The sequence below is a fragment of the Cetorhinus maximus genome, chromosome 1 (genome assembly GCF_964194155.1).
Source record: "Cetorhinus maximus chromosome 1, sCetMax3.hap1.1, whole genome shotgun sequence".
Taxonomy (NCBI): Eukaryota; Metazoa; Chordata; class Chondrichthyes; order Lamniformes; family Cetorhinidae; genus Cetorhinus; species Cetorhinus maximus.
The window spans coordinates 243,902,079-243,925,972 of record NC_135879.1 but is presented as its reverse complement, the minus strand read 5'-3'; the positions used below and the strand labels follow the sequence as shown (position 1 = coordinate 243,925,972).

Genomic DNA, 23,894 nt, shown 5'->3' with positions numbered 1-23,894 from the left:
GGCCCTTATAGAACAGAGATGAGGAGAATTTTTTTCTTTCAGAGGGTTGTGTGACTTTGGAATGCTCTGCCTCAGAAGGCAGTGGAAGCGGGATCATTGAATATTTTTAAGGAAGAGGTAGATAGATTCTTGTTAGGCAAGGGAATCAAGTTATCAGGGTTAGCTGGGAATGTAGAATTCAAAACACAATCAGACCAGCCATAATCTTATTGGATGGTGAAGCAGGCTTGAGGGGCCAAATGGCCTACTTCTGCCCCTAATTCATATATTCATATGAAAGTAGTGGATGGGGTGCCAATCAAGCTCGCAGCTTTGTCCTGGATAGTATTGAGCTTCTTGAGTGGTGTTGGAGCTGCACTCATCCAGGCAAGTGGACAGTATTTCATCAAACATCTGACTTGTGCATTGTGGATGGTGGACAGACTTTGGGGAGTCAGGAGGTGAATTACTCTCTGCAGAATTCCCACCCTGTAACCTGCTCTTGTAACCACAGTATATATATGGTGGGAAAATGCAGCTTCTGGTCAATGGTAACCCCCAGGATGTTGATGGTGGGGGATTCAGCGATGATAATGCCATTGAATGCCAAGGGGTGATGGTTGGATCCTCTCTTGTTGGAGATAGTTATTCCCTGGCACTTGTGTGGCAGGAATATTAATTGCCACTTATCAGCTCAATCCTGAATGTTGTCCAGGTCTTGCTGCATTTGGACACAGACTACTTCATGATCTGAGGAGTCGCGAATGATGCTGAACATTGTGCAATCACCAGCAAATATCCCCACGCCTGACCTTATGATGGAAGGAAGGTCATTGATGAAGCAGTTGAAGATGGTTGGCCCTAGGACACTACACTGAGGAGTTCCTGCAGTGATGTCCTGGGACTGAGATAACTGACCTCCAACAACCACAACCATCTTCTTTTATGCTAGGTACGACTCCAACTAGTGCAGAGCTTATCCCCTGATTTCCAAGGACTCCAGTTTTGTTGGGATTCCTTGATGCCACACTCAGTCAAATGCTGCCTTGATGTCAAGGGCAGTCACTCTCATTCCACCTCTTGAGTTCAGCTCTTTTGTCTATGTTTGCACCAAGGCTGTAATGAGGTCAGGAGCTGAGTGGCCCTGGCGGAAAGTAAACTGGGCATCATTGAGCAGGTTATTGCTGAGTTGCTTGATACCTCTGTCCATGACCCCTTCCATCACTTCACTGATAATTGAGAGTAGACTGATGGGGAGGTAATTGGCCGGGTTGGATTTGTCCTGCTTTTTGTGTACAGCATACACCTGGACAATTTTCCACAATGTTGACTAGATGCCAGTGTTGTAACTGTAGTGAAACAGCTTAGCTAAGGACGCAGCTAGTTCGGGAACACAAGTCTTCAGTACTATTGCCGGAATATTGTCAGGGCCCACTGCCTTTGCAGTATCCAGTGCCTTCAGCTGTTTCTTGCTATCATGTGGAGTGAATCGAATTGGCTGAAGACTAGTATTTGTGATGCTGGGGACCTCAGGAGGAGGTGGGGATGGATCATCCACTCAGCAATTCTGGCTGAGGATTGTTGCAAATGTTTCAGCTTTGTCTTTTGCACTAATATGCTGGGCTCTCCTATCATTGAAGATAGGAATATTTGTGGAGCATCCTCTTCCAGTGAGTTGTTTAACTGTCCACCGCCATTCACAACTGGATATGGCACAACTGTAGAGCTTCGATCTGATCTGTTGGTTGTGGGATCGCTTAATCCTGTGTGTCACATGCCTCTTTGGCATAGTGGTATAGTCACTAGACTAGTATTCCAGAGATCCAGAGTAATGCTCCGGGGACCCGGGTTTGTATCCCACCATGGTAGATGGTGAAATTTGAATTCAATAAAAATCTGGAATTAAAAGTCTGTTGATGACCATGACACCATTGTTGATTGTTCACACTTGGAATATTGCGTGCAATTCTGGTCGCCACATTACCAGAAGGATATGGAGGCATTGGAGAGGGTGCAGAGGAGGTTTACCAGGATGCTGCCTGGTCTATTAGCTATGAGGAGAGGTTGGAGAAACTCGGATTGTTCTCACTAGAGCGACGGAGATTGAAGGGCGACTTGATAGAAGTTTACAAAATTATGAGTGGCATGGACAGAGTAGATAGTCAGAAGCTTTTTCCCAGGGTGGAAGAGTCAATTACTAGGGGACATAGATTTAAGGTGAGAGGAGAAAACTATAGAGGAGATGTGCGGGGCAAGTTTTTTACGCAGAGGGCAGTGAGTGTCTGGAATTCGCTGCCAGAGAAGGTGGTGGAAGCAGGTACGATAGTGGTGCTTAAGAGGCAGCTTGACAAATACATGAATAGGATGGGAATAGAGGGATACGGACCCCGGAAGTGCAAAATGTTTTAGTTTGACGGGCAATATGATCGGCGCAGGCTTGGAGAGCCGAAGGGCCTGTTCCTGTGCTGTACTTTTCTTTGTTCTTTGTTCTAAAAACCCATCTGGTTCACTAATGTCTTTTCGGGAAGGAAATCTGCTGTCCTTACCTGGCCTGGCCTGGCCTACACAGGACTCCAGACCCACAGCAATGTGGCTGACTCTTAAAAATGCCCCCTGAATGAGGACAATTAAGGATGGGCAATAAATGCTGGCCTAGCCAGCGATGCTCACATCCCATGAATGAATTAAAACAAAAGAGCCAGGGTTGATCCCCCACATTGACGGTAATGATAGAGTGGGGGATATGCTGGGCTATGAGGTTACAGATTATGATTACACAATCCTGTTGCTGATGTCCCACAGTGCATTATGCATACCCAGTTTTGAGTTTTTAGATCTGTTCGAAATCTAATTCAGCATGGCGGTCATGCCACACAACACAAAAGAGGGTCTCCTCAATGCGAAGATGGGTCTTCAAATTAAGAGCCACCAGGGCTGCTGATCAAACGTTTGGCCAAAGAAATAGGTATTAAGGAGTGTCGTAAAGAAGGGCAGAGTGCTAGACAGGCAGGGAGGTTTGAGAAGGGAATTCCAAAGCTTAGGGCCCAGGCAGCCAAAGGCATGGCTTCCCATGGTAAAGCAATTAAAAACGAGGCCAGAGTTGGAGCACTCCAGAAAGCTCAGAGGACTCTACAACTGCAGAAGATTCAGAATTTTGCAGACATAGGGAGAGCGCGAGGCCTTGGAGGGACTTGAACACAAGGATGGAAATGATAAATTCTAGGCATTGCTGGACTGGGTGCCAATGTAGGTCAGCAAACGTGAACAGTGAACGGGTCTTGATGTGCATCAGGATGTGGGTAGCACAGTTTTTGAAGACATCAAGCGTGTGCAAGGTGGGAGTCTGATCAGGAGAGTGTTGGAATGGTCAAGTCTAGAAGTAACAAAGGCATGGACGAAGGTTTCAGCAGCAGATGGCTGAAGCAAGGGTGGAGGTGTACATTTCTTAAACAGTCGTAGGGCTTGAAGGAGTGTCAGAGATAGGGAGGGATTTGAACACAAAGATGAGAATCGACATACAGTCAGCTAAATCTCTGACTGCACTGTCTGGTAGAAATCTGGCAGAGTACTTCATGCCCCCGGGAAATTTTAATAGGTTAGTTTGACACAGTCACTCCACCACATTAGAACCAGGTGATAAAGATAGAAATCTACCCCTAGATCAGGCAAAGAAAGGATGTGCCAGTGATGATTTTCAATAGCTCAGTTTGGAGGGTATCAAAAGTAAGAATGAGTTTCTATGTGGATCAGACAGCCAGCTAACAAAATAAACCTGTCTAGACTCACCAATAAGCAGTGAAGACGTGGGCGGAATAAAGGAATTATACAAGGAATCAATGAGAGCAGAATTGGGGACAGAATTTAATGATCTTTCGGAAAAGATACAAAAAGGTCGGTGACACTTTCAGCAGCTTTTCGGAAGTCTCACTTCATCATAGCTGTAGTCTCAGAGACTGTGGCCTTTTCAGTGAGGAATGAAATGTGAAACAGGTTTAATTACCGGCTCTGATTAATTGTGTCATAAACTGTCTGTTAGGTGGAGGGCAACATTTTATCACTGGATTACTGATATAGTAATACCTAATTAGCAGTGGTCTCCGTAACTTTGCATTTCTCCATTACTTTTATTCTGGGTTATCGCACCATGGGTGTCAGCTGTCTTTCATATCTCCCTGTCCATGTTAAGCTGGCAGCTGACTTAACCATAGTTTAAAGCTTGGACTGGGAACAGAAAACCTCCTCTACACTGTCCCATCAAATACTCCCAGGGCAGGTGCAGTATGGGATTAGATACAGAGTAAAGCTCCCTCTACACTGTCCCATCAAATACTCCCAGGGCAGGTGCAGTATGGGATTAGATACAGAGTAAAGCTCCCTCTACACTGTCCCCATCAAACACTCCCAGGACAGGTACAGCACGGGGTTAGATACAGAGTAAAGCTCCCTCTATACTGTCCCCATCAAACACTCCCAGGACAGGTACATCACAGGGTTAGATACAGAGTAAAGCTCCCTCTACACTGTCCCCATCAAACACTCCCAGGACAGGTACATCACAGGGTTAGATACAGAATAAAGCTCCCTCTACACTGTCCCCATCAAACACTCCCAGGACAGGTACAGCACGGGGTTAGATACAGAGTAAAGCTCCCTCTACACTGTACCCATCAAACACTCCCAGGACAGGTACAGCACGGGGTTAGATACAGAGTAAAGCTCCCTCTACACTGTCCCCATCAAACACTCCCAGGACAGGTACAGCACGGGGTTAGATACAGAGTAAAGCTCCCTCTACACTGTCCCCATCAAACACTCCCAGGACAGGTACAGCACGGGGTTAGATACAGAGTAAAGCTCCCTCTACACTGTCCCCATCAAACACTCCCAGGACAGGTACAGCACGGGGTTAGATACAGAGTAAAGCTCCCTCTACACTGTCCCCATCAAACACTCCCAGGGCAGGTACAGCACGGGTTAGATACAGAGTAAAGCTCCCTCTACACTGTCCCATCAAACACTCCCAGGACAGATACAGCACAGGGTTAGATACAGAGTAAAGCTCCCTCTACACTGTCCACATCAAACAATCCCAGGGCAGGTACAGCACGGGTTAGATACAGAGTAAAGCTCCCTCTACACTTATTGCACAGATCCAAGCCAGTTGGTGAAGTCAAAACTGAGACAGAGAGTCTTTGCTTGCAGCAAGAGAGTTTATTAACTTTGTATAGAGTCAACACTCCTACCCTGCACCAGTGACCTAGCTATCCCCATTTATAGCTGTACATGTTTAACAATTTAACTGTCATTAAACCTTAACAATGTACTTGACATTAAACCTTAACAAAATAATTGCCATTAATATTGACAACAGTGTCCCATCAAACACTGCCAAGACAGGTACAGTACAGGTTAGATTTAGAGTAGAGCTCCTTCTACACTTTCCCACCAAACACTCCCAGCACAGATAAAGCACTGGTCAGATATAGAGTAAAGCTCCCGCTATGCATTCACATGACAGGGTAGCTACCTGCATTATATTTCAGAAAAAATTAGATACCTCCCTTGTTTATATTTACTGACCTCTGACATCTGTGGGAAGAGGCTGATGGCGACAGGCAGTGCTAATCCAAATGCTGCCAGGCATACGAGGCTATGCAAAGGAAGAGTCAGCCTTGGACGTGCTTTAAGTATCCATGTTCTGTGCAGAAAGATAGACAGATAAGTACCATTTTTGTCACCCTCAACTGTTTAAATATGGACGTTGTCTATTTTCTCTAACTTTGTCTTGTTGTCTCCTGTGGCACAAACTTTTGATGAAGTATCAGCTCACCCAAGTGAATTGCCCTCAACAATAAATTCGCCAGGAAACATTGGACTTAGGAGTAGGCCATCTGGCCCTTTGAGAATGCTCCACCATTCAATATCATGGCTGATCTGATTGTGGTCTCAGCTCCACTTTACTGTCTACTCCGTATAACCCTTGACTCCATTATCTATCACAAATCTGTCTAACTCTGCCTTGAATAAATTCAACGACGCAGCCTCCACTGCTTTCTGGGCGAGAGAATTCCACATACCAACAACCCTTTAAGAAAGAAATTGTCCTCATCTCCGTCTTAAATGGTAGACCTCTTATTCTTAAACTGTGTCCCTTGGTTCTAGCCTCTCCCACAAGTGGGAACATCCTCCTGGTATCTACCATAGCGAATTCCCTAAGGATCTTATCTATTTCAATAAGATCACCTCTCATTCTTTAAACTCCAATATAGGGTATAGGGCCAATCTGTTCTTCATAAGAGAAGTTTCTCATCTTGGGAATGAGTCAAGTGAAGCTTCTATGAACTCCTTTTAAAGCAATTATCTCTTTTCTCAAATAAGAAGATAAAAACTGTGCACAGTATTCCAGATGTGGTCTCAGCAATGCTCTGTACAGCTGCAGTAAAACTTCCCTCCTTTTATATTCCATTCCCCTTGTAATAAACACCAACTATTTGCCTTCCTAATCAATTGCTGTACTTGCACACTAACATTTTGTGATTCATGTATCAGGACACCCAGGTCCCTCTGTACCGCCGAGTTCTGCAATCTATCTCTATTTAAATAGTATACTGCTTTTCTATTCTTCATGCCAAAGTGGACAAGTTCACATTTCCCCACATTATACTCCATCTGCCAGATTTTTTCCCCACTCACTTAACCTATCTATATCCCTTTGCAGACTCCCTATGTCGCCTTCACAACTTACCCTCCTACCTATCTTTGTGTCATCAACAAATTTAGCTACTGTACATCGGTTCCTTCATCGAAGCACTCCAGCTTTTCCTGAGATATATTAATGACCTAGGCCTTGGTGTACAGGGCACAATTTCAAAATTTTCACACGACATCAAGCTTGGAATTATTATGAATTGTGAGGAGGACATTGAAGAACTTCAAAAGGACAGAGACAAGTTGGTGGAATGGGTGGACAAGTAGAACATGGAATTTAATGCAGAGAAGTGTGAAGTGATTCATTTTGGCTGAAGGAACACAGAGAGAAAATACAAAATGAAGGGTACAATTCTAAAGGGGGTAAAGGAGCAAAGGGACCTAGGGGGTATATGTGCATAAATCATTGTAGCTGGCAGGACAAGTTGATTGGGTGATTAATAAAGCATACAGCATCCGAGGCTTTATCAATAGAAGCATTGGGGACAAAAGCGAGGAAGTTATGTTAAATTTGTATAGAACACTGGTTTGCCTTCAACTGGAGTATTGTGTCCAGTTCTGGGTGCCACATTTTAGGATCTGAGAGCGTGAGAGAGAATGCAGAAAAGATTCACAAGAAAGGCCCCAGGGATGTGGAACTTCAGTTACCTTGATAGACTGGAGAAGTTGGGACTGCGTTCCTTGGAAAAGAGAAGATTGAGAGGAGGTTTGATAGAGGTAATCAAAATCATGAGGGGTCTGCAGAGAGTTGATATAGAGAAACTGTTTCCACTGGCGAAAGGATCGAGAACAAGAGGGCACAGATCTAAGGTGATTGGTAATACAAGCAATGGCGACAAGAGGAAAAATCTTTTCATGCAGTGAGTGGTGAGGATCAGGAATGCGCTGCCTGACAAGTGTGATGTTCAAGAGGAAATCGGATTAGTACCTATTTATGTTATTATGAGTAACGGCATGGGAGATCTGCTGTGTAATATATTGTCCATATCAATTATCTAAAATAAGTTCCTTCAGAGCTTCAGCAATCACTGCTTCCAACAGATAGCAGCCCCTTTCACAGCTACCCCCCATGATTCTATTCCTAACTTCAAAGAAAACATCTCTGTACACTGTCCCATTAAACACTCCCAGGGCAGGTACAGCACGGGGTTAGATACAGAGTAAAGCTCCCTCTACACTGTCCCCATCAAACACTCCCAGGACAGGTACAGCACAGGGTTAGATACAGAGTAAAGCTCCCTTTACACTGTCCCCATCAAACACTCCCAGGACAGGTACAGCACGGGGTTAGATACAGAGTAAAGCTCCCTCTACACTGTCCCCATCAAGCACTCCCAGGACAGGTACAGCACGGGGTTAGATACAGAGTAAAGCTCCCTCTACACTGTCCCCATCAAACACTCCCAGGACAGGTACAGCACGGGGTTAGATACAGAGTAAAGCTCCCTCTACACTGTCCCATCAAACACTCCCAGGGCAAGTACAGCATGGGCTAGATACAGAGTAGAGCTCCCTCTGCACTGTTTTACCACATACTCTCAGGCCAGGTGTAAATCAATACATTTGCATAAATTAGACACACTTGAAAGCTTGTTCCACATTTCCCACCACGAACCCCTGATATGGGAGTTTACTTACAAGGTAAACTCTCTTTACAGTGTTCCCAGGCCAATTGGGACACCCTTAAAAGTACTTTGAGACTGTTGGTCTTAACACTGAAATCAACAGATGATTCTTTATTTGGGATTCATGAGACATAGATTAAAGATTTCTGCGCAGGCATGCGTAGTGGTAATGTCACCGGACAAGTAACCCAGAGGCCAAACTAATGCTCTGGGGTCATGGGTCTGAATCGCACCATTGCAGCTGGTGGATTTGAAATTCAGTTGAAAGAAATCTGCGATTAAAAAGCTATTCACATTAATAGTGACCATGAAGTCATTGTTGATTGTCGTAAAAACCCATCTGGTTCACGAATGTCCTTCAGGGAAGGAAATCTGCCGTCCTTACCTGGTCTGGCCTACATGTGACTGCAGCCCCACAGCAATGTGGTTGATTCTTAAATGCCCTCTGAAATGGCCCAGCAAGACACTCAGTTGCATCAAACCACTTCAAAGTCTACGAAAAGGAATGAAACTGGACGGGCGACCTGGCATCGACCTAGGCACTGGAAAAAACAATGGCAAACTCAGCCCTGTCGACCCTGCAAAGTCCTCCTTACTAACATCAGGGGGCTTGTGCCAAAATTGGAAGAGCCATCTTACAGACGAGTCAAGCAACAGCCTGACACAGTCATCCTCACGGAATCATATCTTACAGATAATGTCCCAGACACCACCATCACCATCCCTGGGTATGTCCTGTCCCACCGACAGGATAGACCCAGAAGAGGTGGCGGCACAGTGGTATACAGTCGGAAGGGAGCTGCCCTGGGAGTCCTCGACATCAACTCCAGACCCCATGAAGTCTCATAGCATCAGGTCAGACATGGGGAAGGAAACTTTCTGCTGATTACCACATACTGCCCTCTCTCGGCTGATGAATCAGTGCTCCTCCATGTTGAACATCACTTGGAGGAAGCACTGAGGGTGGCAAGGGCGCAGAATGTACTCAGGGTGGGGGACTTCAAAGTCCATCACCGAGAGTGGCTCGGTAGCACCATGACAGAGTGAGCTGGCCGAGTACTAAAGGACATAGCTGCTATACTGGGTCTGTGGCAGGTGGTGAGGGAACCAACAAGAGGGAAAAACATACTTGCCCTCATCCTCACTGACCTGCCTGGCGCAGATGCAGCTGTCAATGAAAATTCTGTCATTCAGTGATTCTACGGACTCAATGGCCTCCTCTTGTTTCTGTATAACAGGCTTGAGGGGTTGAATGGCCTCTTCCTCTTCCTATCTGATAGGGACAAGGGGCTGAATGGCCTGCTGCTATGATTCAGTAGCCTGCCTGCACACCATGTGCCTTCTCGTAACCCCAGTAATAGTCAGGGACCTTCAGGAGGAAGGAAGAAAATTAGAAATGTAAGGGCCAAAAAAATCTTGTTAAATTACTGAGAGACAGAAAAAGAAGCCTTTTAATTGCTACTCTGCCAAAACCAATTTGAAGTACTCTAATGATTGATAGAAAAATGAGGTGTGAACTCCCTGCAAGTTTTATTCTCAGGCCAGGTCACAAACCAGTCATCATAAGGTCCTAATTAAGGGTGCTCAGCCACAATTAAGCTACTAATTAGTGCATACAATTTCCCACTCTAATTGGAAGTGTGTTTTACTAAGTAGAAATGGATTCACATCAAATTCCAAATAGTATTTCCTTGTCTCATGGCTGTCAACATTGGTAAGAGTCGGAAACAAAAACAAAAAACTACTGCGGATGATGGAAATCCAAAACAAAACCAGAATTACCTGGAAAAACTCAGCAGGTCTGGCAGCATCGGCGGAGTTCTGCTGAAGGGTCATGTGGACTCGAAACGTCAACTCTTTTCTTCTCCGCCGATGCTGCCAGACCTGCTGAGTTTTTCCAGGTAATTCTGGTTTTGTTTTGGTAAGAGTCGGCTTCAGCATGGTGGTCAAGAACACACGTATGGATCAATATTCTGAGTATGTGCTGTTGACGAGATTCTCTGATGAGCAGTAGTACTTGTCAGATAGTCATGTTGCATTATCTGTGATGTTCTGCTTATGCGAACCATGACAAGGGCTGATTATACGAGGTGCAGGATTCCACATTCACCCCCTCCCACACCCGACTAAAAGGTCAGGGAGGCGGGGGAGCCCGCTGTGGGGAACACCGGCTGCCCCGCAGCCATGGCCATTAAGAGGCTGGAGGCAGCATTTCCACCCCTCACGAGCAGGAAGTCTCACCCCAGAGAGCTGCCAGTTGATCAGAGGCTGGTTTTGCATGGCACAAAGCCATGCTGAACAAATCCTAAAAAATTACAAAGATGTTTTTATGGGTCTTGAATGTCTTCCTGCTGAATATCATCTTGAAGTAGATGAGAGTTTGCAACCGACTCAGCATCTTCCAAGGAGATTTTCAGCTATTCTCAAGTCCAGCCTGAAAGACAAGGTAGAGGCGCTTTGAAGAGATGGGGATAATCAAAAAAGTGACAATCCTACAGACTGGATTAGCAGCATGGTGGCAGTGAAACAACCTGGAAAGCTGAGAGTGTCCATAGATCCAAAGGACCTCAATAAGCCTTTGAAGAGATCTCACTACCGCATTCCAACCATCGAAGAAATTTTACCACAACTTGCCAAGGCAAAAGTACTTACTACCCTAGATGCAAAGGATCAATACTGGCAAGTGAAGTTGGATGAAAGTAGCACTTTCCTGACTATGTTCTGGGCGCCATTTGGGAGGTACAGATGGTTGTGCATGCACTGCTCCAGAAGAGCATCAATGCCGACAGCACAAGATAGTCAATGATCTTCCAGGAGTGGAAGTGATCATGAATTATGTGCTAACCTATAGCTGTGGAGATATGATGGAAGGAGCCATCGCAGACCATGATCAGAATCTGGTGAGACTGCTACAGAGAGCTTGCTAGATGAACGTGAAGCTGAATAAGAAGAAACTACAAATGAAGATGGCTGAAGTCAAGTACATAGGTCATGTACTGACAGTGAAATGAGTTCACCCTGATCCTGATAATGTGAGAGTTGTAGATGAGATGTAGGAACCAACAGATGTGAAGGTGGTGCAACAATTTGTTGGATTTGTGAACTACCTAGAAGTGTTCTTGCCAATTTGTCACCAGAGTGTGAACCTCTAGGCAAGCACACTGCAAAGGATGTTCAATGGTATTGGGGCACAGAACAAGAAGCAACTTTCTCTCGCATCAAACGAGTAATGACAACGCCAGTGCTGAGGTACGATGTTAACGATGAGATCACCCTGCAGTGTGATGCCAGCGAGACAGGACTTGGAACAAGCCTCATGCAGCAAGGACAACCAGTTGCATTTGCATCCAGAGCAACAATGCAAACTGAATGACGCTATGCACAGATTGAGAAAGAGGTGACTGGCTATTGCCTTTGCTTGTGAGCATTTTAATCAGTACCTGTTTGGGAGAGACAAAGTGACGGTGGATTCTGACCACAAGCCACTTCAAAGCATCTTTCCGAAACCACTTCTATTTGTTCCAAAGTGTCCGCAAAGAGTGTTACTTTGTTTGTAGAGATATCATTTTCAAAGTGAAGTACAAACAGGGCAAGTGGATGTACATCGCCGACATGCTGTCAAGCACTGCACTGCCTTTGATAAAGGTTGCTGATGTTAGTGTAGAGTGTGAAATCTTCCAGATCCAATGAGAAACAACAGCATGACCTGCTCCAGAACTCATCAACCCAGCAGAGACACTGAATATGCCAGACAAGCATCTTGCTCAGATCAAGCAAACTACGCAATGAGATGCAACTCTCCGGGTGCTGCAGGAAGTAGTGATGAAAGGATGGACGGAAACCATCAAGACACACCTACTGTTATAAGAGAGTATTGGGCATACAGCGATAAAGTGATTGCCCAAGATGACATCTTGTACAAAGGAACTAGAGTCATCATCACTAAGGAAATGAGGAAAGAGATGCTGAAGGGCACCATGCAAACCATCAAGGAATCAAGTCTATTCTGAAGAAGGCAAGAGAAGTGCTGTACTGGCCAAATATGAGCAATGAGATCAAAGACCATATCAGTCAGTACAGTGCTTGCATGAACATCAAGCTCAGTAAGCTAAAGAGCCACTCATGACTCATGACATTCCAGACAGACCATAGATAATGCTTGGAATAGACCTCTTCACTCTCTTTGGAACTGCTTATCTCGTTAGCATTATTACGATTCAGACTATTAGGGATTAGACAAGCTGACATCAACCACCACGAGCAAGATTATAGAATGCCTGAAAGCACACTTTCAATTCAATTGTGATGGCATTCCTGATATCTTGATTAGCAACAATGGCCCTTAGCTCACGTGTGAAGAATTCAGGCACTTTATAAACGATGGGCAATTCAGCACTGTACATCATCTCCACACTATTCCCAGTCAAAGGGAAAGACTGAGGCAGTCGTGAAAATTGCCAAATGGATCGTCAAAAAAATCGAGTAGATCACAGAATCACAGAATTTTAACGGCACAGAAGGAGGCCATTCGGTCCATCATGTCTGCACCGGCTTTCCAAATGAGCATTATGACCTAGAGCCATTGCCCTGCCTTTTCCCTGCACCCCTGCACATTGTTTCTATTCAATAATCATCCAATGCCTTCTTGAATGCCTCGATTGAACTTGCTTCCACCACACTTCCAGGCAGTGCATTCCAAACCCTAACTACTCGTTATGTGAAAAAGTTTTTTCTCACATCACACTTGCTTCTTTTGCTAATCACTTTAAACCTGTGCCCTCTCGTTCTTGATCCTTTTACGAGTGGGAACAGCTTCTCCCTGTCTACTCTGTCCAGCCCCCTCATGATTTTGAACATCTCTGTCAAATCTCCTCTCAGCCTTCTTCTCTCCAAAGAGAACAATCCCAACCTCTCCAATCTATCCTCATAGCTGAAGTTTCTTATCCCTGGAACCATTCTTGTAAATCTCTTCTGCACTCTCTCCAATGTGTTCACATCCTTCCTATAATATGGTGCCTAGAACTGTACACAATATTCCAGCTGAGGTCTAACGAGTGTCTTATATAAATTCAGCATAACCTCCCTGCTCTTGTACTCTATGCCCCTATTAATAAAGCCCAGGATACTATACGCTTTATTAACTGCTCTCTCCACCTGGCCTGCCACCTTCAATGATCTATGCAAATATACACCCAGCTCTTTCTGCTCCTGCACCCCCTTCAAAATTTCACCCCTTATTTTATATTGTCTGTCCATGTTCTTCCTACCAAAATGCATAATCTCACACTTTTCCGCATTGAACTTCATCTGCTACCTATCTGCCCACTCCACTAACTTGTCTATATTGTCTTGAGGTTCCACACTGTCCTCACAGTTCACAACACTCCCAAGCTTTGTATCATCCACAAACTTTGAAATTGTCCCCTGCACACCAAGATCATTAATATATATCAGGAAAAGCAAGGGTCACAATACCGACCACTGGGGAACTCCACTTCGGCCCAAAAAATATCTATTAACCATTATTCTCTGCTTCCTATTTTTCAGCCAATTTTGTATCCACGTTGCTACTGTCCTTTTTATTCCATGAGCAATAACTTTTCTCACAAGTCTGTTGTGTGGCACTGTATCAAATGCCTTTTGAAAGTCCATGTACACCACATCCACAGCATTACCCTTTTCTGTTACCTCTTCAAAAAATTCCAGCAAGTCAGTTAAACACGATTTCCCCTTTAGAAATCTATGCTGGCTCTTCCTTATCAAACCATATTTTTCCATGTGACTACTAATTCTATCCCGAATAATTGTTTCTAGAATCTTACCACCACTGAAGTTAAACTGACTGGTCTGTAATTACTGGTCTTATCCTTACAACCTTTTTTAACAAGGGCAATTCTCCAGTCCTCTGTCACCTCCCCTGAGTCTAGGGAAGGCTGAAAAATTATGGCCAGTACCCCTGCAATTTCTTCTCTCACTTCCATCAATATCCTTGGATGCATCTTGTCTGGTCTTGTTGCCTTGTCAACTTTATGTACCAACAGTCTATTCAACACTTCCTCCTTATCAATTTTGAACCCTTCTACTGACAAAGTTTCCTCGTCTGTCACCATGGCCTCGGTCGCATCTATCTCCTTGATAAAGACGGATGCAAAGTATTCATCTAATACCTCAGCCATAGCCCCTTTGTCCATGTGTAAAGTGCCTTTTAGGTCCCTAATCAGCCCTACCACCCCTTATTTTATCACCGTTTTACTATTTATATGCCTGTAGAAGATGTTGGGATTCCCCTTTCTGTTGGCTGCCAGTCTTATCTCATAATCCTTTCTCGCTTCCCTAATATGCTTTTTCACATCCCCTCTGAACCTTCTGTATTCCTCTTGGTTCTCAATTGTATTTTCTACCTGACACCTATCATAAACACACTTCTTCTTCTTTATCTTAATTTCTATCTCCTTTTTCATCCAGGGTGCTCTAGATTTGTTTGGCCTACCTTGCCATTTCGATGGAATATACCTTGACTGCCTGAACTAATTCTTTTTTGGAGGTAGCCCATTGTTGAGCTACAGTTTTTCCTGTCAATCTTTCGCTTCGGTCTATCTGGCCCAGCTCCATGCTTTCTCCATCAAAGTCGGCTCTTGACCAGTTAATTATTCTTACTCTGGATTGCCTATAGTCCTTTTCTATCATCATCCTAAAACGTACAATACAATGATCGCTGTCTCCTAAATGTTCTCCCAGCAGGATATTTAGAATATTACAATCAGGCAGAGTCAACACAATTTTGTGAAAGAGAAATTGTGTTTGACAATTTTAACGGTGTTCTTGGAGGATGTACCGAGCAGGGTGGATAAAAGGGAACTATTGACGTAGTGTATTTGGATTCCCAAAAGACATTTGATAAGGGCATCATTGCTAGGGCATCAACTATTTGCCATCTATATTAATGACTTGGATGAAGGGACTGAGTGTCCTGTAGCCAAAGTCGCTGACTGTACAAAGATAGAAAGGAAAACAAGTAATGAGGAGGACACAAAGGCCGGAATTTTCTGCCCCCATTGACATCGAGCATCATGGCAGGAGTGAGCGGACAATATGGCAAGAAGGCCAAAAATCAATTTTACGCTGTTGTGAAAGCAGTTTGCGATCGTCCGCTCTGCCTGTCAATGGCAGGCAGCCTTTCCCACTATCGGGAACTTAATTTCAATGTATTTCCATTCATCATCTTGCCTGCTCTTCGGAATCATGCCCCCACGTCAAATTTACTGCCCACGCTGGCGGGAAAACACGCTGGCCCAGAAAGCGCCTGGATAAGTGTGATGTGCAGAAATTGGGACTTAGCATTATGGCCTTGCTCACATAGCATACTTCCAAGGAGCAGAAGATGCTGGCGCCCTATAGCTACCGGACCCTGGAGGAACATGTGCATCGCATGCTGGATTTTTATGGACAAGGCCCTGCCGCAAAGCAGCTCATGGAAAGTGGGAGTTCTCCATTGATGTCTGGGTCCACTTCGGGACCATCAAGTTGTACCAGGGGATTGGTGGGGGGGGGTGGGGTTGAATGGGAGAACAAGGTCTAGGTTTGACTGGGAGGGGCAAGGTGTACCGGGGGGGGAGGGTGTGAGGTTGAGAGCGGGGGAATGATGGTGTCAGCAGGGGTGAGGTTGGGAGGGGGGTTGGAGTATGGAGGGAGGAAGGTATAATGGGGGAGAAAGCGACATCAGGGGAGGGAGGAGGAAGACGTAAACGAAGGAGTTCGGAGGGAGGAAAGACTTTGGAGGGGGAGGGAAGGACTTGGGTGGGGGTGGTGTAAAGGAATCCAGGGGGCAGTAAAGGAGTCCAGGAGGGGCGGGAAAGGAGTCTGGGGGGAGGAAGGAGTCCATGGCGGGGGGTTGGGGATGTCCAAGTGAATGTGCAAGTGAGCGTCTGTCGAGTCAGTGACTGCCTCCTGGGGAGTGAACTGAGGGTGGGCGTGGTAGGAGGGAATAGTGAGTATAAGAGAGAGGGCAGAGTGAGCCGGAAGGGTGAGAGGCTGAGGGTGCGACAGAAGCAGTAGAAGGGATGGCGAGGGTGGGTGGTGGGGTCTCGGAGGCAGACAGGGACTCCGGGGGTGGGAAGGAAGAGGCTGGGGTGGTCAATGTGGAATGGGGGTGGGATTCACAGGAAGGTAGGGGAAGTGCATGGTCACCTGGACATCCTATAAAAAGGGTTCTGGTTGGTAGATGACAGTGGGGCGGTGGAAGGTGATGCCAGGGGATGGTCAACAGTGATGCGGGAAAGGAGATGGGTGACTGGGGGAGGGGAAAGGATGGGGGAGCTGAGAAGAAACTTAACAACTACCATGGCTGTAGAAATCGAAAGTGAGGGGGCCCCGTTTTCGATGGGCACAGGTGCTGCCTGGGAGTGTGGTCAGTGGGTGGGTGGAGATGCAGGTCAGCTCAGATGGACAACTGAAAGAGAACACCAGCACGCAGCATTCAAAATGCTCGGTACATTGAGATGAGTGTGATGGAAGAAGGGTCTGCGTGCGTTGGAGAGTGCTTGCATGAGGCTCCAAAAAGCCCTGCCACACACACACTTCTCCCTCCAGAATCACTCGTGCTCTGGCTGCATGTAGCTGAACTGCTACTGAGGGGGGGGGGGGGGGGGATGCAGAGGTCGACTCGCGAAACCTGTAAATGAAGCTGAAAGACACCATTACACATTATTCAGTGAAAGCAATATATTTTCATGTTATATAGTGACAAAATGTGTTCACCCGTGCAACCACTTGTGATCAGAAATTCTTAACTCTTCTAGGCTTAACATTTCTTCTAGGTGCTGCCCTGACATCCACAGTAGTGGTAGAGACAGCATGTGCAATGTTTGGTGCTTCTTTCTCTGATGACTTTGGCATATGTCCTTTGGCTGTCCTCCTGGATTAATCAAGGACAGTCAATCTGGATTTATTAAGGGAAGACTGTGTCTGACTAACTTGATTGAATTTATCAAAAAGGCAACAATGAAGATAGAGTGTTTAATATAGTCTACATAGATTTTAGCAAGACTTTTGGCAAGGTCCCACATGGAAGACTGGTCAGAAAAGTAAAAGAATCTCGTATCCAAGGGAGAGCGGCAAATTGGATCCAAAATTAGCTTGAGTGGCAGGAGCAAAGGGTTATGGTTGACGGTTGCTTTTGCGACTGGGAAGCTATTTCCAGTCAGGTTGTGCAGGATTCAGTACAGGGGGGTCCCTTGCTAGTCATGGTATGTATCAATATTTTAGATAAGCAGTTTGTAGATGATGCAAAAATTGGGTGTGTGGTTAATAATGAGGAAGAAAGCTGTGGACTGCAGGAAGGTATCAATGGGCAGAAAAACGACAAATGGAACTCAACCTAGTGAACTGTGAGATTTGCAGAGGACAAAATAGACAAGGAATATAAAATGGACATCAGAACTGTTCACAGTCCTCCAAGTGTGGTCTAACTAAGAGTCTACACAAACTTAACATAACTTCTCTTCAATTCTATCCCTTTAGAAGTGAATCCCATTGATTTGCTTACTCTTCTATGGCCTTATTAACCTGCATTGCTATTTTTAGTGATTTAAGTACTTGAGCTCTTAAATCCTTTTGCTACCTCATTTAGACGCAATTTCCAAGGAGTATGTGACCTCCTTATTCTTCTTACCAAAATGTACTACCTCATGTTTAGCTGTATCAAACTTAATGTTCCAATTTTGCATTCCATTCTGCAACTTTATTAATCTCTGCCTACATTTTGTCACACTCCTCTTTATGATCTACACCCTACCAATTTAATGTCGTTCGCAATTTTGAAACTCTTTCGAGTTATCAACAGTCACAGATTGCAACTCTTTCGAGTACAATCACAGTTCTTGGTTTCCGGGAGTGGGACATGAACCCACAACCCTCTGATTCAAAGGCGAGGGTGCTATGAACTGAGCCACAGCTGACACCTCTCATTCGCAATTTTGAAATTGTACTTTCGATTCCGGAGTCCAAATTACTAATGTAAACATGAACAATGGTCCCAGCCCAGATCCTTGTGGAGCACCACCTTTTTGCAATTATTTGAATGAGGTCAATTTGAAATAAACAAATGACTGTTTAACAAGTCATTATGGAGCTCATTACCTCAAACCCGGCTTAGCTAATGAGTCTTTAGCGTGACCATGCCAGCTTGGGTATGTTATCACTGTAAACAGTTGCATCAATAAACATGTTCATTACTATAAAAAGAAAAACTCTCAATATTTTAATCTGTTCCACTTGAAAAGATTCATGTTTCCAAAACAGGCACAGTTTTGGCTGTGCAACCTTATATGAGTTATCAGATTAGTGAATGCACCTTCTGTTGTAGCACCTGGATTGTAATTTCTTTTTAGTTCTTTTTAAAAAAATATTAATTTCTTTCTTTGGGTGAATTTTGGTTTATCCAGGTGAGCGAAGTTAGTGCTTGTCAAGGAAGCATGGGAAAAAATGTTGTCAAGGCCCATTTTGAGGTGCGGGTGTCATGATGTGCGGTCACTCTGTGCCCGGCTGTGCTAATGTCATGCTGCCTCCTCGTCTAATAGATTTCAGCCCATGGTTCAACATGGAACACACTGCTGAATGGACGCTTTTGTCATGAAAACATGCTTAATATCAAATAATAATTTTGAATCCAACAGCTGGAAACCCGAACTGAAACTTTTAAAACAGAGACTATAGTGAGACTTTGGTTCCGAAGAAGAAGTCATATTGGACTCAAAATATTAACTCTATTTCTCTCTCCATGGATGCTGCCACACCTGCTGAGTTTTTCCATTGGGAAACACTGGGACATCATCAGCGAACATTCCCATTTCTGACCTTATGGTGGAGGGAAGGTCATTGATGAAGCAGCTGAAGAAATCCAATAGTGGATTCAAAAGAAACTTCTTTACCCAAAATGTGTTAAGAATGTGCAACTCGCTCCCACAGGGAGTGTTTGAAGAGAATAGTACAGCTGCATTTAAGGATAATGAGGGAGAAGGGAATAGATGGTTACGATGGTAGGTTTAGATGAGAAAAGAGGCTCGAGTGGAGCATAAACGCCAGCATGGAGGGCCAGGTCAAATGGCCTGTTTCTGTGTTGTACATCCTATTGAATCTTGTGTAAGATGATTGCACCTAGGAACTGCCCTGAAGAACCACTGTAGCGATGTCCTAGGCCTGAGATGATTGGCCTTCAACAAGTGTAACCATTGTCCTTTGTGTTAAATATGACTCCAACCAGTGGAGAACTTGTCCCCTGATTCCCTATGGGCAATGCATTTCCCTGCTGGCAGGGTGGGGGTGGAGCCCCAACCTCTCTGCAATTTTACGGTGGGGTGGGCAAGGTTGAACCCGGCCGCCTGCCCTTACCCCAACTGAGGCCCTTAAGTGACCAATTGATGACCAGTTAAGGGCTGTTTCCCACTGGGCCTCAATTTTCAGGCCAGCGGAAGGAGTTCAGAGGTAGGGGGTAAGCCCAGAAAGTGACCTTGCCCAGGCCTCGAGTGAGAAGGGGTGGCGCCTCCTTTGAAAATATCACAAAAACCCCCACAAGGACTGGCTCTACCCCACGGGTGCTCCCTCCACCTTGGGCTCTCTACCAACCACCCCCCCTCCCATCCACCCCCCCCTCCCCACCACCCATCCCCATCCTCCTACTCTGCCCACCACCCTCCTGGGCCTCACCTTCCATCCCTACCCTAAGATCCCTACAATTACCTGGTCCTGGACTCTGGAACTTAGATTTTGGGGTCCGATGGTAGGCCCAGTCCTGTCCACTGCAGCTTCCGGCACTATCGGGACTAGAGAGGTGGGATTTCCCCCTGAGTGAGAGGTGCCAGTCCCATCTCCAGCCAGTTGACACATCGTTATATGGTTGCAGAGCAGCCAGTATCCGCAACGATGTGTTCTCCACCGACTCTTTATGTAGCAGTCCAGGAAAACCCACCATTCGAAGAATCCTGGCCTTCAATTTTACTAGGGCTCCTTGATGCCACGCTGGGCCAAATACTGCCTTGATGTCAAGGGCAGGGACTCATACTTCACCTCTCGAATTCAGCTCTTCTATCCATGTTTGGATCAAGACTCCAATGAGGTCTTGACCCGACTGGTACTGGTGGAACCCAAGCTGAGCATTAGTAAGCAGACTATTGGTGAGTTAATGCTGTTGATGACATCTTCCACTGATTACTGCTGATTGTCCTGCGTCTTGTGGACAGGACATATCTGGGCAATTTTTCACAGTCAGGTAATAGATGCCAGTGTTGCAGCTGTACTCAAATAGCTAAGATCGTGGCTGGTTCTGGTGCACAAGTCTTCGGTACTATTACCAGGATGTTGTTAGGGCCCATAGGCATTGCTGTATTCAGTGCCTTCAGCCATATCTTGGTATCATGTGGAATGAATCGAATTAGCTGAGGACAGGCATCAATGATTATGAGGACCTCAGGAGGAGGATGAGATGCTGTGGATAAAGGCGAACTGGTGGATGTACTGTATTTAGATTTCCAGAAGGCATTTGATAAGGTGCCACATCAAAGGGTACTGCAAAAAGTAAAGGCTCATAGTGTAGGGGGTAACATATTGGCATGGATAGAAAGTTAGCTAGCTATTAGGAAATAGAGGGTAGGCATAAGAGTATCTTTTTCTGGCTGGCAAGATGTAATGAGTGGTGTGCCATAGGGATCTGTGCTGGGGCCTCAACTTTACACAATTTATATAAACAACTTGGATGAAGGGACTGAAGATACGGTTGCCAAATTGGCTGAAGACAGAAAGATAAGTCGGAAAGTAAGTTGTGAAGAGGACACAAGGAGGCTACAAAGGGATATGCATAGGTCAGGTGAGTGGGCCAAGATCTGGCAAATGGGGTATGATGAGGGAAAAAGTGAAATTGTCCATTTTGGCAGGAAAAATAAAAAAGAAGCATATTATCTAAATGGTGAGAGATTGCAGAGCTCTGAGATTCAGAGGGTCTAAGTGTCCTAGTGCATGAATTGTAAAAGATTAGTATGCAGGTACAGCAAGTAATTAGGAAAGCTAAGAGAATGTTTTTGTTTATTGTGAGGGGAATTGAATATAAAAGTAGGGAGAGTATGCTTCAGTTATACAGGGCATTGGAGAGGCCACATCTGGAGGGCTGTGTACAATATTGGTCTCTGTATTTAAGGAAGGATGTAAATGGATTGGAAGCAGTTCAGAAAAGGTTTACTGGACTAATACCTGGAATGGGTGGGTAGTCTTATGAGGAAAGGTTAGATACACTAGGTTTGTATCCGCTGAAGCTTAGAAGAGTAAGAGGCAACTTGACTGAAACATATAAGATCATGAGGGATCTTGACAAGGTAGATGTGAAGAGGATGTTTCCTTTTGTGGGAGAATCTAGAACTAGGGGTCGTTTTAAAAATAAGGTGTCACCCATTTAAGACTGAGATAGGAGAAAGTTTTTCTCTCAGAGGGTCATGAGTGTTTGGACTCTTCCTCAGAAGGCAGTGGGAGCAGAGTCTTTGAATATTTTTAAGGCAGAGGTAGACAGATAAGCAAGGGGGGGGTGACAGATTATAATGGGTACGTGAGAATGTAGAGTTGAGGTTACAATCAGATCAGTCATTATCTTATTAAATGGCAGGGCAGCCTCGAGGGGCTGGGTAGACTACTCCTAATTCGTACGTTCATACATTGATTCTCTCATCACCTGTCACAGGTCCAGCTTAGTAGTTATGTCCTTCAGGGCATGGCCAGCTCAGTCAGTATGTTGCTACTTAGCCACTCTAGATGATGGACATTGAAACTGCCACCAAAAGTACATTCTGTTCCCTTGCTGCCATCAATGCTTCTCCCAAGTGATGTTCACCATGGAGAAGCACTGATTCATTAGTTGAGGCAGGATGCTCATTGGTAATCAGCAGGAGTCCCATGTTTTGACCTGATGCCAGGAGTGAATGGATGGAGTTAATGTTGAGGACTCCCAGGGCCACTTCCTCCCAATTGCATTTCATTGTGCTACCATCTCTCATGGGCCTGCTCTCCTGATGATGATGATGGAGGAGACTTGGACATTTTTTGTAAGGCATCATTCAGTAAATATAACTATGTCAGACCGTTGCTGGACTAGTTTATGAGACGTAGGACCCGTAGCACACGTAGAATGCCCGTAACTTTGTCTTTTTGAGATCATGGAATAAAAGGGACAGTAGCAACATGGGTACAAAATTGGCTGAGGGATAGGAAACAGAGGGTGTTGGTTAATGGGTATTTTTCGGGCTGGAAGAAGGTTTGTGGTGGAGTTCCCCAGGAGTCGGTATTGGAACCCTTGCTTTTCCTGATATATATAAATGATTTAGACCTTGGTGTGCAAGGGACAATTTCAAAGTTTGCAGATGACACAAAACTTGGGAGGATTATAAACTGTGAGGGGAACAGTGTAGAACTTCAAAAGGACATTGGCACATTGGTGGAGTGGGCAGATAGGTGGCAGATGAAGTTCAATGCAGAGAAGTGTGAGGTGATACATTTTGGTACAAAGAACATGGGGAAACTGTATAAAATAAAGAGTACTATTCTAAAGGGTGTGAAAGAGCAGAGAGACCTAGGCGTATGTGTACTTAAGTCATTAAAGGCGGCAGGGCAGGTAAAGAGAGCTGTTTCTAAAGCATACAGTATATCATTAATAGGGGCATAGGGTACAAGAGCAGGGAGGTTATGATGAACTTATATAAGACACTGGTTAGACCTCAGCTGGAGTATTGTGTATAGTTCTGGGCACCACACTATAGGAAGGATGTGAACACATTGGAGAGAGTGCAGAAGAGGTTTACAAGAATGGTTCCAGTGATGAGACACTTCAGTTATGAGGAAAGATTGGAGAAGTTGGCACTGTTTTCCTTGCAGAAGAGAAGGCTGAGAGGAGACTTGATAGAAGTTTCCAAAATCATGAGGGGTCTGGACAGAGTAGATAGGGAGAAACTGCTCTTGCTCATAAATGCATTGAGAACCACAAGGCACAGTTTTATAAAGTGTTTTGCAAAAGGAGCAAATACAAGGTGAGAAAGAACTTTTTCTCACAGCGAATAGTTAGGGTTTGGAATGCACTGCCTGGAAGTGTGGTGGAGGCAGGTTCAATTGAGGCATTCAAGACGGAATTGGATGATTATCTAAATAGAAACAATGTGCAGGGTTACAGGAAAAAGGCAGGAGATTGGCACTAAGTTAAAATGCTCAGAGAGCTGGTGCAGACACGATGGGCCGAATGACCTCCTTCTACACCATAACAATTCTGTGATTCTGTGCTCTCAGATCCTCCCTTACTAATGCACTGATTCCATCCCTTATTCTCAGTGTAACTCCACTTCCTTTCCCTTCTTGTCTGTCCTTCCTAAACGTTGAATATCATTGAATATTCAGCTCCCAGTCTTGGTCACCGCACAGCCACATTTCCGTAATGGCAATTATATCGTACCCATTTACCTCTATTTGTGCTTTTAGATCATCTACCTTATTGCGAATGCTGCGCACATTCCGGTAGAGTGCCCTTAACTTTGTCTTTTTGACGTCATTTCGCATTCG

The 23,894-nt window shown here is 45.0% G+C and overlaps 1 protein-coding gene across 5 annotated transcripts in view; it reads right to left on the bottom strand.

Annotated features, from left to right (window-relative positions):
• sfxn5b (sideroflexin 5b) overlaps positions 1–23,894 on the bottom strand; it is a 276,386-nt gene that overhangs the window by 67,493 nt on the left and 184,999 nt on the right. For 3 of the 5 annotated variants that reach the window (XR_013578416.1, XR_013578417.1, XM_078554987.1), the window contains one exon: positions 5,560–5,677. The exons of 1 other annotated variant lie outside the window; for it this stretch is intronic. Coding sequence is in view for 2 of the 4 variants with exons in the window: in XM_078554987.1 (XP_078411113.1) it covers positions 5,560–5,677 (118 nt within the window). In the remaining 2 variants the exon portion in view is untranslated. Of the gene's footprint in view, positions 1–5,559; positions 5,678–17,056; positions 17,227–23,894 lie in introns of those variants that run through there. One more of the 5 variants, XM_078555002.1, reaches the window with a different exon arrangement.